The sequence below is a fragment of the Lolium rigidum genome, chromosome 5 (genome assembly GCF_022539505.1).
Source record: "Lolium rigidum isolate FL_2022 chromosome 5, APGP_CSIRO_Lrig_0.1, whole genome shotgun sequence".
Lineage (NCBI taxonomy): Eukaryota > Viridiplantae > Streptophyta > Magnoliopsida > Poales > Poaceae > Lolium > Lolium rigidum.
In genome coordinates this window covers 35722320-35735587 of record NC_061512.1, presented here as the reverse complement: position 1 = coordinate 35735587, position 13268 = coordinate 35722320, and the positions used below count along the sequence as shown (strand labels likewise).

The following is a 13268-nucleotide window of genomic DNA, read 5'->3' as shown; positions in this document are numbered from 1 at the left end:
TGATGCTACCAGCGACCACATACGATTAATGTCAGCGCACGCGTGTCGGAAACCATCTCTCTCCTATGCTTTGTTCTTAGTTTATTTTGCATGTAACCTGTTTGTTGATTTGACTTGCCATTGTGTTCACCGAAGAATCGAGTCCGTGTAAGCCTCAACATACAATGAGATTTAGAGAGACTCTGCTGCACTAACACCCTTCTTCGCCGATGCCCTATCGCAGCACGGCGCCCTCCCCATCGACACACACACTGGACGTCCCCCACCCGCACCAGACGGAAGAAAGAAAAGAACGGGGGAGAAGACATGTGAGACAAGAAAAGAAGGGCGACTGATTGTTGTTGTTGTATGACACGTCACGGAGTCGCCGATGTGCTCGCCCTAGGAGCAATGGAGAGCTTCAGGGACTACGGACGGGCGCGGCGAGACAAGGTCGAGCAGTGGGGGACAACAAGCCATACCTTTGTAGAAGGCACACATGGCGACGGTTGGGTAACCTGGGCATATCTCGGGCCGGGCCGGGCTTCGGGCCGGGCCTAAAAAAGCCCGACGCCTAAAATCAGGCCCATGCCCGGCCCGGCCCGACAAGATTCATTGTTTTGTAGGCCCGAGCCCGGCCCGACACAAAAACCCGATGGCCCGAGGCCCGGCCCGACGGCCCGAAATATAGCTAACTTCCGGCCGTAGTCGTCCGTGTTGGTATCGTTTAACATAGCACTTGATAGAAATACAACAAAATAGCACAGTTTAGAACAGAATAGTAGTACGGTTTACAACATGTTTGACAGCAAATTGTTTTCACATCAAATAGCATCAAAACAGCCTCCAGATCTTCACATGTTATGGCTATGATGAAGATCTTCAAACTGGGGACACCCGATTTTCGGTCTCGTTCTCCATCTCCATCTGTAAAGAAGTTAAGAAATTTCAGATCTAACTAAGAACGGAAAAGAGAAGGAAATCAATTAGTTTTCATTCCTCTACAGAGAAGCAAAAAAACTAACTTACCTATCTTGACGATGGCGGACGACAACGAAGGAGATCCAGCGGAGGCCGGCGTGGAGATGAGACCCCTCCGCGTCCACGACAAGGGTTCGACGGAGGCGAGGACACATGTGCGGCGGCCGCGGCCAGCGGGCGAGGACGCTGGTGCGACGGAGGCGAGGACGCAGGTGCGGCGGTCGTGGCCAGCGGCGAGGACGCTGGTGCGACGGCCAACGGCGAGGACGCAGGTGCGGCGGTCGCGGCCAGCGGGCGAGGACGCAGGTGCGACGGCCAAGGGTGAGGACTGGCGGCGGTTGTCGACGAGGACGGACTGCGGTAGTGCTCCACGAGAAGGAGGTGCAGCAGCGATGGGGATTGGGGAGTGCGGCTGTGCAATTGTGGATGGGGTTCGTGGGGTTAGGTAGGGAAAATGTGTGGTGTGGTGTTAGGGCAACGTAGCTGGTTGCCTGGGCCACTCTTGGGCTGGATCAGAATCTCAGGAGCGGAGGTGAGAAGTGGAGGCAGGCTGCAGAGATGGTCGGGCCGGGCCGGGCCAAAATCGGGCTAAAAATGGTACCCAGGCCCGGCCCGACTTACTCATCGGGCCAAAATTTCAGGCCCAGGCCCGGCCCAGCAGTTAGATAAGGCATGGCCCGGCCCGGGAATTTCGGGCCGGGCCGGGCCGTTCGGGCCGGGTTGCCCATGGCCAGATATGGGTACATGAGCCTGAAGTGGTGCGTCATAGCGGGCGCCGGCGTTGCGTGGGCCAGGAAGAACAACGTCACGTCAAGCTTGTGGCCAGGGGTATTACTAATGTGGACCGGGAGAAGAGGAGGTGCATGAATGAGGGGGTTTTCTAAAATTAACCAAACACATGGGTGTGCACTTTGATAGCGTGTAGCCACGTGTCACCAGATGATTGGTTCTGGGTCTCATTTGGACTTCTTTGGAGGTTTTTGCACCCGCATGTCAAGTTCGTGTACAAGTGGAACACAGTTTGCAACTAGTTGTAGGTGTTTGCACATCCTAAACAAGTTTTTGTATGTGTGATGCTATTGACTCAAAATATAACTAAAACGGCCACAGTTTTCCACTACTAGTCAGGAACATGATCAAGAACTGCCTTTGAAAATAGGATAATATCTTATTATGAAAAACAAAATACAAACGACGCTCATAAAAATTAAGTTATACTCTATAATACAACTATATTTGTTGACAAAGGTATGTCTGTGTCCAAATAGGGGCTTAGTAGAATCAATTAACCTTTGAGAGACTGTGGAGGCAAGACATCGGTTTAATGAGGTGTTGAATTAGACACTAGAATGTCCTAGATAACTTAAGCAAAACCACCTTGAAAATTTAGACTTACAAGCTAGACAATCTCTTAACTTTCTCTGAGAAACCATTTGGATTTTTAGGCGTCTAAGAATTATGCCGCTAAACCAAGTGCTTGTTATACAATTCTTCTTAACATCAATTGTGTACATTTTCTTTATATACTGCTACAGTTTTCGTTAGTTTGTGGCGTTGAAACATTGTATCAATCCACTTGACTTCACATAAATGGTCTATGTGTTATGTGAAGCTTTTCATGGGGCCAAGACGGTCATGATTAGATAACATCTCTCAAGACAACAATAATCCTGTTTACATGAAATTTAATGGCCACTTGAGAAACCAGGACATGGTACACATGAGATGAATGCAATGCTACGACCATTGAGCTGCATCTACCGTCTTCGCTCTCTAAACAGTTCTATTTGCATTGAAGAAAAAAGATTTACTGTTAGTAAAAGAAAAGACTACCATTCCCTCCCCTCCTCCTTTCTCTCTGTGAACAGTTGTATTTTGCACTGAAAAAAAAGGAGAAGTTGTTTGTTACCGCCAACGTTCAGAAGCCATCCGCAACGGATGCTGGTAGTATCCTCGCAAAAATTAGCCACTACGGTAATAAACATGAGCAATCCCCAGTAACAAAGTAGAATAATTCCACACTGCAGCTGCAGATGAAAATATTCCTCAAATCTTCTTTGACCGATCTCTGTCCTTGACTTCTCCACTGGGAATCAGTAAAAAAAAGTAACAAAGTGGGTAGATAACATGTGTGGCAGAACAGCACACACTGTTCCTGACATCCTGTTCTACCAAAATAAACAAAATTGCTCCCCTAAAAAATGTTCCAGCAGTAATCTACTCAGTAATGTGCCCTAATCTTTGTCCTCACCTCTAATTTATCACAAATGTTATGAGTAAGCAAACAATTAATATGCCCATGACTGGCCCTGCTTTCCTCCAGTCCTCCCCCACACCCCTCTGGTCCTCCATGATTGCCTTCACTCCTGAGCTCCAAGAAACAAACACACTCTCTCTTCTCTTCTCTCCTCACACTCCCTCTCTCCTCGGGTGTACGGCGCTCTCCATGTCTAGGATGACGATGATGGCCTAGGTGGTGGGTGTGTGGTGGGATGGGGAGCAGCAGCTGGATCTCTTCCCTGGGTTCGCGCTCGCGGCTGCGCTGAAAGATCCATCCGTCCCCCAAGATCCTCTCCTGCTCAAGGTAACACTCGCTTGATTTGGGCGCCGCGTGATTTTAGGCGCCGTGAATGTCGAGATTGTGCCGGAAAATGGCTGCATTCCTTCTTTGTTCTTTTCCTCGTTGCTTCTGTGCGCTGTTCTTGCTATTGTTAGCTGGTAGGCTCTGCTGCCTGCCGTTTCCGTTTCTTGGCCAGGCCATTTCGCTTCCCGTGTCCCTCGTGTTCCTGCCTCCTAAAAAGATCTTTCTTCCCCTAGATAAGATAACAATCTCTGCCCAGAACATACCAGCCCACTGCCCATCTTTTCCTCCCAAACAAAAACTGTGGTTTCGGTCACTGGGGTTGTTGCTTCAGGATGCAAATGTCTTTTTCGCTCTTGGTGGCCTGCTTCAGGATGTGACGCGAGGATCTTGCTTTCCTTCTGCATCTTTAGGAAACGCGGCGATTTCTCCTTCATTCTTGGTAAATTTCCTGGACCCCATCTTGCGGCGATTTCTTCTTCTTTCCTTTCATGGCCGGAGCAAATGGCGCTGCTGATTTGGTATTGATTCCGGGTTCCGTTCGTCCCAGAGATTACCCCGTTTTACGCGGCTTGAATTGTTGATGTAATTTCCCCTGTTTGCGGCGGCGGCGTGGGTTTCTTGCTACATTTCTCCTTTCTGTTGGCAATATATATGTCCCTGTTTGTGTTGGTTGGCTTCTCTTGTCACCGCCCTGCCCTCCTCTTCTTCCTTTCCTCTGCCATTCTTCCATTTCTACCTCCAATTCAAAGGATTTTTCCCCTTTGCTTTTCATGTGTATGGTGGGATTCTTGAGGTCTGGCTTCTGATGATTCTTCTTCTTCTTTTGTGCAATTTTTTTGTTTCGCTTCTTCCTCTCTTGTTCAGTAGCATCTGATAATTTCCACGACCCCTTCCCTTTTCTTAATCTTTTTCTGACATTGATTTCAATCGACAAGCCAGTAGAAACGGTAGGAGATGCTTCAATTTGTGTCTAGTCTCAGCTGAATTTGGTAACTGAGATTGCAATCTTGGAGAAATCTTCTGCAAATTTTCACCTCCTCCTCTCCAAGCGCAGAATTAGTAATCTCATTAACGACCTTTCCCCATAGTTAGCGTAAAGATAACAACTTGACCGTTTCAGAAAGCTAATTATTAGGAAATAACTTAATGCGTTGCCACCGTTTACCTAATCTTAAATTTTGACCGTTGTGTGTGCGCTACTGGTGGTCTTGGTTTGTTTTCGAGATGCCTATATATAGGACGACAATACAGTCACCCTCACCCTCTACTGCAACTTTCATCTCTAGAATCTTTCTCGGTTTCCTAGGGTAATTTGATGATCCATCTTTTTTTTTGCTGCGTTTTGATTTCGTTTCTACCTCTGCGTGCGAAATTCCTGCATATACAAGTGCTAATTTTCATCGTTTCTGATGTGCCACAGGTAGTTCGCCTGCAGTAGATCTTCATGTAGGTTGGTTCCTTACTGAATTTCAGAACAAGTTCTCTGAACTCTGAAGAATCCAAGGAGTGCTATTCTGTTCTGCTCTCTTTGGCAGCTTTGATGGCGAGGAGGATGTCGCCGAACAATCCGATGCGCAAGTACTCGTGGTGGTGGGATAGTCATATCTGTCCCAAGAACTCCAAATGGCTCCAAGAAAACCTCTCAGGTAAGATATGTTTGGTCACTATGGCCGTTTTATTAAGATCTTTTTAAGTGTTTTATTAAATCTTCGTATACATTGTTTGGAAAGCATCAGCCAAACGCAATAGTTGGCACTAATATTAGCATTAATCCTCTACCCATTCAAGTTTGAAATAATTGTGTTGTGGCATCATGGACAATACCCTCTGTCTTTTGCATTGATTGGTGTAACTGTTTTAAACCCAACCATTTTCTTCTATTAGCGTGTTAGCATTAGTTGCCATTGTCTTAGCAGTGTGTGGTGTATTTTCAAGGATGTGAATGTGCGGAATGCCTTGATAGTAAAGTACAGATTTAGTTGAAAGCTCTGCCTGTCATAATGCTTGGTACGGAAATAGCCCATGTCCCCATGTCTCTTGTTGAAAGTCAGTAAATTTATTGAGGAAAACACATGAACAAGTTCAATGCTTGTGGACAGTCTTTGTAAGGAGTCACATGTTGCTGTGTCAGATTAGGTTTCTTAGGCTGGTACATTGTAAATTCTTTTGTAAAATTACATAACTTGAAGTATAGCATTGTAAATTCTTTTGTAAAATTACATAACTCGAAGTATAAGTTAAATTAAAATACCAATCAGGAAATATGAACTTCAGCTAGATGGCATCATATTTTGACATTTGAGATTCACTATATTGGTATTCTAGAATTGGTTATTGATGAATCCTCAAGCCAATGGGCCATTGGCAATGGCTGGATGCTAGGTTGCACATATGATCCTACAAGGTGCATTTTGTCCCCTGATGATTAACCATCTGATGCTTCTCTCACATGGGATGCGCTTCTACATGTTCTTATGCTGGCACCATATCACTGCAATTCCTTGTGCTAGTAATTTGATGTTTGGATCTATTTCTGTACTTTCTGCAACACTTAGCTGAGTTACTATCTGAGTGCTTGGCAGTGTTGCTTGCTGTGTTTATGTGAGATCATAAGATGTTTCTGCTGATTTTGGTCAACTTGTGTACAACTGTACATCATTTCTGGTCTTTCTGAAGTTCGGTGCAGGAAATCTGTAAAATACCAAAGTGTCTGATATGTGTAATAAGTTAGGAAAACTATGTCTCCTTACTGAACCAGTGTTGATTAATTTGTATTTACACAGATACGGATAGCAAAATCAAAGTTATGATCAAGATCATTGATGAGGACGCTGACTCGTTCGCAAGAAGAGCAGAAATGTACTACAAAAGGCGCCCGGAGCTGATGTCCTTGCTTGAGGAATTATACCGTGCTTACCGAGCTTTAGCTGAAAGATATGATCATGCAGCTGGGGAGCTCCGACAGGCTCATAAAAAAATGGCAGAAGTATTTCCTGACGAGTATCTGATAGATTTGGATGATGACCTGCCATCTGAAACTGCATCGTCTGAAACTGACTCTGACAATCGTGGCGATATGACACCATTTTTCCGCTCTTTCATCAGCACTGGTGATTCGAAAAAACGTAGCAAAGGTATGCTGTACAAACTCATTCCTCTGTAAGTACAATATCCTAATACAAGTCAGATAAAACTAACACACTCGTATTGCAGATGACCAGGACCATGAGAAGCTACAGAAAGAAATTTCAAGCTTGTCACAGGAAAATCAAGACCTTAAGAAGAAGATTTCGTCAGTGTTAGAAAAGAGTGAAAGCGCTGAATCGGAAGTTCTTTGCCTGAAGAAGGCCCTTGCTCAACAAGAATCGGAGAGGGAAGCTGCGGTTTCACAGTGCCAGCAGTCAGGTGACAGGTTACAGAACCTCAAGTCTGAAATATCACATACCCAGGAGGAATTCAAGAGGCTGAAAGAGGAGATGCAAAACGGGCTGCAGAATTTAAGTGCTGCAGAGGAACAGTGCCTTCTGCTTGAGAGGGCTAACCAGGGTTTGCATTTGGAGCTAGATAAACTGAAGTGTGCTTCAAAAGAGAAGCATGAAGAGCTTAATGAGAAACACATCGAGTTGGAAAAGCTTAGCATCTCTATACAAGAAGAGCAACTCAAAAGCATGCAAGCGGAAATGGCACGGCTGTCTTTAGAGAAGCAACTGGCACAAGTACAGGAGAAGCTAAAACTTTTGTCTCTTGAAAAGCATGGCGAAACAAACAAGTTTAAGGACATTGAAGCAAGCAAACTTATGCTTCATAACGAATTGGAGAAGATTCGTGAAGAGAACCGCAAGCTGGATGATCAAAACCACTCCTCTAGATCTGTGATAATTCGCTTGCAGGATGAGATAATTTTCCTGAAGAATGCACAGCGGCGACTTGAGGAGGAGGTGTCTCGGCATGTGGAGGAAAAGAAGGTACTTCAGCATGAACTTTCAAACATAAAGAATGACAGGGGTGATGTCGAGAGGAAGCACTTTTCGATCAAGGAACAAATAGAAGTGGTTAATTTCAATGTGGAATCTCTCCAAGCACTGGCTCAAGAGATGAGGGATGGAAATGTTGAGCTAAAAGAGACCATCAAAAACCACGATGGTGTGAAAGCACTGTATGTTGAGAATCTGATGCAGCTAGAGAGAACATTGGAGAAAAATGCTCATTTGGAGAGATCTTTGTCAGCTGCTACTACTGAGGTTGCAGGACTGAGAGAGAACAAGCTTGCATTGGAAGAGTCTTGCAAGCACCTCAGCTCCAAGGTTAGTGGACACCAGTCTGAGCGTGCCATGTTCATTGCGCGGGTCGAGGGTATTTCTCATACCATGGAGAAGCTATCAGAGAAGAACGTGTTCCTGGAAAGTTTGTTATCTGAAAACAATTCTGAGGTTGAGAGCCATAGAAGGAAGCTGAAAGACATGGAAGAGTCTGCACAGGCACTCCGCAATCAGAATTCTCTACTTAGATCTGACAAGAGAACACTTGTGCATGAGGTACGATGCCTGAAATATTCATTACTTTGTTAATTCACTCAAGGTTAAAAATGATTTAACTTGATCCCTGGATTTTTTGATGTTGTCTCAGGTGGATAGCATCAATGGTGCTCTACTTGATTTGGAAACCCAGTATGCAGAGTTAGAAGGACGACACTTGGATCTCCAGCAGGAGAAAAGCAAGGTTCGTAATGAAGTAGTCAAGCTACAGGAACTGTTAAGGCTCGAGAAAGAGAAGAGCAAAGAACTCACCCACTCAGACAAGACTCAGTTCAGTGCAATACAGAAGCAGATAGCCCTACTGCTAGAAGATGGGCGGTGTAAGGAGAACCAGCTTCAAGAGGAAGAGCACAAGATTGTTGAATCTCAGATCGAGATTTTCGTCTTGCAGAGGTGCTTAGGTGACATGGCAGAAGCAAATTCTGATGTATCAGGGCAACTGCAGAAGCAACAAGAGTCGCACAAGGTTCTTGAGGAGAAGTTGGCCTTTTTGTCACAAAACAACCAGAAGCTTACTGAAGGGATTAGTTCTGTGATGGAAGTACTACAGTTTGATGAGAAATATGGATCCTTGGATCTGATGAAGCTTGACGTAGTTGTGCAGCTCATCTTGCATGAGATCAAGTGCTTGCTGAATACTATCTCTGATGCCCAGGATGTGAAGCAGAACCAGATCCTCGAGAAGTCGCTTGTTGTCACGCTTCTGGAGCATTTTGGGCGAGAGGTGGCAGATCTGAGGTCAGAAAGGAGTGTTCTGAGGCAAGAGTGGCAAGCGAAGAGCGAGGAGCTGCTACAACTTCAGAGTGAAAGGCATGACCTCGTAAAGACCAGCTGTGAGTTACGGAAGGACATGGAGGCCCGTAACCGCAAAGTGGATGAGATGAAATCCGAGTCCAAGTTCTTGGTTCGACAACTCTCCGAGCTGCAAGAGTCACGACAATCATTGCAAGCTGAGATTATTAAGCTGATAGAAGAGAACTCCTCACTGGCAGGCAAACTTTATGACTCAAGGGAGAAAGAGAAGTTGTTTGAAGACGATTTCAGTACTCTAATTGGGGAAGCAGTTAGGACAGATATCCTTGGTGTCATTTTCAGAAGCCTCCACGATGAGAGGACATCAGAATTGCAATGTTTGCACGATGATTTCGGGTCTCTCCATGCGGCAGGCAACGAGCTCTACCAGGAAATCAGACTGATGAACAAGAAGCTTGGAGATCTACAGCTTGAGAATAACTACCTTGAGAAGGAGCTCAGTAGAACTATAAGCATCTGTGATGGTTCTAGTCCAGAGACTGGTTCTGCAAGAAGACGTACTCTGCGAAGAGATACCAAGCTACTGAAATCTGGCAGGAAGAGCCAACAGGAGAGTGCGGTGAACATGGAACAGCGCAAAGAAGTCGACAATGCTGGCCTTGAAAAATCAAACGAAATGTTGAGGGAGGAGCTTCACAAGCTGCAGAGTGAAATGCAATTGCTTAGGAACAATGAGCAGCCAGTGATTGATGTGAGGTCTTGCGATGCAGAGATCTCAAAATTGCTGGCCAACATGCAAATCGCCACTGCCAATGCAGCTCTCTTCAAGGAGAAAGTCCTTGAGCTCATTGTAACATGTGAGAGTTGTGAGATAAGTGAAATAGTACAGAAGGAAGTGTTGAAGGAGGAGATCAGTCGGAGAAATTCGTACGTGGATGCACTGAAGGACAAGCTAAGTGCTGTTGAGATCGAGAACAGAAGGCTAAAGGTTGACCTGAATGGCGACTTCACAGTACTAGGCGCATTGCAAACTGAAGTCGATGCATTGGAGAGACAAACCCTGTCACTTGCCAAGGATTGCGTGCCATCGAGCAAACACAGGAAGGAGGTATAAATACATCTAGGCATTATCTATCAATGCTCTCTATTTGCCTCTTCCCTGTTCATGTTGAAATATGATGACAGTTTATTTGAGTTTATTTTTGCTAAAACATATTTTCCCTTAACTTCTTCAGTGCAGACTGAATGCCAATGTTTTCGTACTAGAAGGATCCATAATATCTATACTAAAAAGGCATCCATCCGTAATATATTTGAGAAATCTGATGTTTGTGCTGTTAATAGTATGCCTTTATTAGTTTATTATACTCGCTGTATGTGATTTGATTTACTTGTGTGTGACTCATTTCACTTGCTGCTTTTTTTAGGAATTTCTGTTGTCACCTCAGCTCTCAAAGATTGCTGTGAGACCAAGTGATGACCAAAACTCATCCAAACTGGTAAAAGACATGGAGCTGCAGAAACTGCATGGAACAATCAAAGCACTCCAGAAGGTGGTTACAGACACTGGAGTTGTCCTCGAGCAAGAAAGGCTTGATTTCAGCAGCAATCTCCAGGACGCCAGGAAGCAGATTGAAATGCTCAAGCTCAAGGACATCTTGGACAGTGACGCGGGTGACGTGAACTACGAGCGGATGCTGAAGGACATTCAGCTTGACCTTGTCCAGACTCCCAGCCGCCGAGCCATCGGCTCGCACCGCCTCAAGAAGAAGATCACAGCACAACCTGATGACAAGATGCTTGCACTGTGGAGCGTGGTCAGGACGAGCAGCGGCAGCGGAAGGCACGATGACCTGCGGCCACCGCAGAGCGAGGCGGCGTCCGAGAAGGACAAGGGTAAACGGTACTCTTCTGAGGTGATGCTGGTGAAGGATCTCGGCGTCGACAAGCAGGAGGAGGTACCGAGGCCCGTCGCCACAACGGAGCCGCACCGCGAGTGGAAGAAGAAGGTCATCGAGCGGCTCTCGTCGGATGCGCAGAGGCTGAGGGACCTCCAGTCCATCCTCCAGGAGCTGCGGGCGAGCGTGGAGGCGTCGGGGGAGAGCGAGCTGGAGAGCGTGAGGGCGCAGATGGTGGAGTCCGAGGAGGCCATCACGCAGCTGATCGACGCCAACGGCAAGCTACTGTCGAAGGCGGAGGAGTTCACCTCCGCGGACGGGCTGGACGGCGGGAACGTGGACCTCCGGAGCAGGAGCCAGCGCAAGATCCTGGAGCGAGTGCGGAAGATGTCGGAGAAGGTAGGCCGGCTGGAGATGGAGATGCAGAAGTTCCAGCAGGTTCTGCTGAAGCACGAGGAGGAGCGTGCCAGCCGGCGTGCCTCCAAGACCGTGCAGCGGCGGTCCAGGGTGCAGCTGGTGGAGTACCTCTACGGGAAGAGGCGTGGCGACGCCCCCCGCCGGACCAAGCGCGGGCCCTCCTGCTGCATGAGGGCCAAGGCCATGGACGACTGACTTCTTCCAGTTCTAGAAAGGCTTATTGTCAGTTTCTTTTACTACCTAGTTTTACTTCATCTTCAGAAAATGCAGCAAACATTGCTCCTGTTTAATTTTATGCTGCTGTTCTAGGTAAATAATTATGTGAACTGTCGATCTTTAGTTTCTTCGTTATATCAAGGATGTAAATGGTAGTCGTGGGGATTCGTGGTAAAGCTATATGGTAAACTGTTAATTTCATCGTAAAATTTTCTGCTCGTCTGTAATTCTGACGCTGTGTTCCTCATTTCGGTTGGTCCAGTCCATGTTCTTCGCTTACTATAGTTTGGTAGTGATTTCTGCAGCTATAATATTTCGCCATCAAGTTGAAAACGTTTTTGCGTTTCTGCCTGTGAATTTGGGATCGTACACGAGGCAGCTGCCTGTGAAGGCTGGGACGAAGCTGCGACAAGCACGTGCGGGGATATATGGATTCTGGATGCAATTGGTTGATGGAAGCTATATGGGCAATCTTAAACAAGGGTGGTTGGCGGCATTTCAATATACTACAAGGTGCATATGATCTATTTTATTCTTTATTCCATTGGTTGATCCATATTATCACCATGCGTGATCCTTAAATTATGAACTTTAAATAAGGAATAACTATGCAGTAAATATGCTTGTGTAGATCGCTTCGATGCAGAGGTCGGGACAATACTCTCATTTTCAGGGAAAAAGAAAAAAATTCAGCGACTATGTAAAATAGGAGGTCTAGGGTTCATGGGAAATGGATCCATATATCTTGCTAAAACTGCATCGATGCTATATGCTTCCAAGGTGTGGATGTTTTGGCACTTTTACTGGTCAAGTACTTCCAGGTTTGATCATCTATAGACAAACAATTAGTATCATACATCCTGAAATTAAGTCTTATAATGTTTCATCCTTTATGTGAAACTAGGAATGTTGACGCCGCGTTACGCTGCGCCCATTGAAGTTAAAGATATGCACAAGAAAAAATACTGGAAAAATAAATACAAAAAAAAATACAGATCAGCGAGGTAGGAGGCTGCTCCTTAGAAGTTACAGTTGGAGACTTACGTGTCACTGGAAAATTACTCGTAAATAACTACCGATGAAAAATTACTAGTGAGGATGAGATTAACGTTGAGTACGCCTTTGCCGTGTGTTGTCTAAAAACACAGTCGATCAACAGTGAGGACGTTGTAACATATGTTGCTAAGAGCAGCAATACAGATGAACACAGCCGATCCCCAGAATTGTTGAAAAGTCAATTAGGTTGTCTTGATCTGAGGAGAACCGAGAAGAGTCGTCATGTATACGCTAATACGCCTGTAGTTATGATTAACCAATATAAGCAAATTGAAGAAGCCAACGCCACAAGTTGAATTAAACTGCGTTTATTGAGCTTGTTGTCGGCTCCGGTTGGACATATATATTGGCTTCCTAGATGTATTGGTTCATGCATGAGCTTTGGTTTTCAGTGAGAGCACACAACTACTCCTTCCGCTCGGTTCTCGCTCTCGAGATGCTCGTGTTCGGCGAACGTTCGCCGAACGCACATGCTGCTTACCAGCAGAGCCGCTCTCCGTTCGCTAGGCCTCGTCGTCTCTCGGCGTGCTAGAGTTGGGCGAAGGTTCTGTGCCGCTCGTCGTTGCCTGCAACTTTGATGCCAAGGCCCTCTTCAACTCTCGCCTTCAATGCCAGTTTGCGTTGTTATGCATGTAGCTTGCTTAGTTGGTTCCTAATCGCGTCGAGAAGAAGTCTCGCCTCCTTCGTGAGGAGGTGGTAGTCTTAAGCTATTGTTGGCACGCGTTGGTTATTCTTTGGAGTCGACAGAGGCATGTTCTTCCGCTTGGCTTCCCTAAGCAGAAGTCATCGATGGTTGAGGAAAAACATCTCTATTGTTGTTTCTCTGCTAGTCGTCTGGGGATTGACCAC

The 13268-nt window shown here is 45.9% G+C and overlaps 2 protein-coding genes across 3 annotated transcripts; one reads left to right on the top strand and one right to left on the bottom strand.

Annotated features, from left to right (window-relative positions):
- Positions 1-695: 695 nt before the first annotated feature.
- Positions 696-3948, bottom strand: LOC124655846. Its single transcript, XM_047194680.1, has 3 exons — positions 3808-3948; positions 1009-1372; positions 696-906 (listed from the first exon to the last, which is right to left on the bottom strand). The coding sequence occupies exons 1-3, from the start codon at positions 3946-3948 to the stop codon at positions 707-709; spliced, it is 705 nt and encodes a 234-aa protein (XP_047050636.1). The 3' UTR covers positions 696-706.
- On the top strand, positions 3300-11557 carry LOC124653350 (protein NETWORKED 1B-like). 2 transcript variants are annotated; one of them, XM_047192413.1, is made up of 6 exons: positions 3300-3544; positions 4965-5190; positions 6328-6678; positions 6758-8079; positions 8171-9940; positions 10260-11557. In XM_047192413.1, the coding sequence occupies exons 2-6, from the start codon at positions 5085-5087 to the stop codon at positions 11340-11342; spliced, it is 4632 nt and encodes a 1543-aa protein (XP_047048369.1). In that variant the 5' UTR covers positions 3300-3544; positions 4965-5084; the 3' UTR covers positions 11343-11557. The 2 variants fall into 2 exon arrangements, with proteins under 2 accessions (XP_047048369.1, XP_047048370.1); XM_047192414.1 differs by lacking the exon at positions 3300-3544 and adding an exon at positions 4327-4337.
- The last annotated feature ends 1711 nt before the right edge of the window (positions 11558-13268 follow it).

Bases quoted from the DNA above. Each gene is read 5' to 3' on its own strand.
- LOC124655846 (XM_047194680.1), bottom strand. From the start codon at position 3,948: ATGCAGAAGGAAAGCAAGATCCTCGCGTCACATCCTGAAGCAGGCCAC. The intron at 1,373-3,807 runs GTATGTTCTGGG...ACAATTGCACAG, and splicing joins AAAAGATGGGCAGTGGGCTG to CCGCACTCCCCAATCCCCAT. The intron at 907-1,008 runs GTAAGTTAGTTT...ACTTCTTTACAG, and splicing joins GTCCGCCATCGTCAAGATAG to ATGGAGATGGAGAACGAGAC.
- LOC124653350 (XM_047192413.1), top strand. From the start codon at position 5,085: ATGGCGAGGAGGATGTCGCCGAACAATCCGATGCGCAAGTACTCGTGG. The intron at 5,191-6,327 runs GTAAGATATGTT...GTATTTACACAG, and splicing joins GCTCCAAGAAAACCTCTCAG to ATACGGATAGCAAAATCAAA. The intron at 6,679-6,757 runs GTATGCTGTACA...CTCGTATTGCAG, and splicing joins TTCGAAAAAACGTAGCAAAG to ATGACCAGGACCATGAGAAG.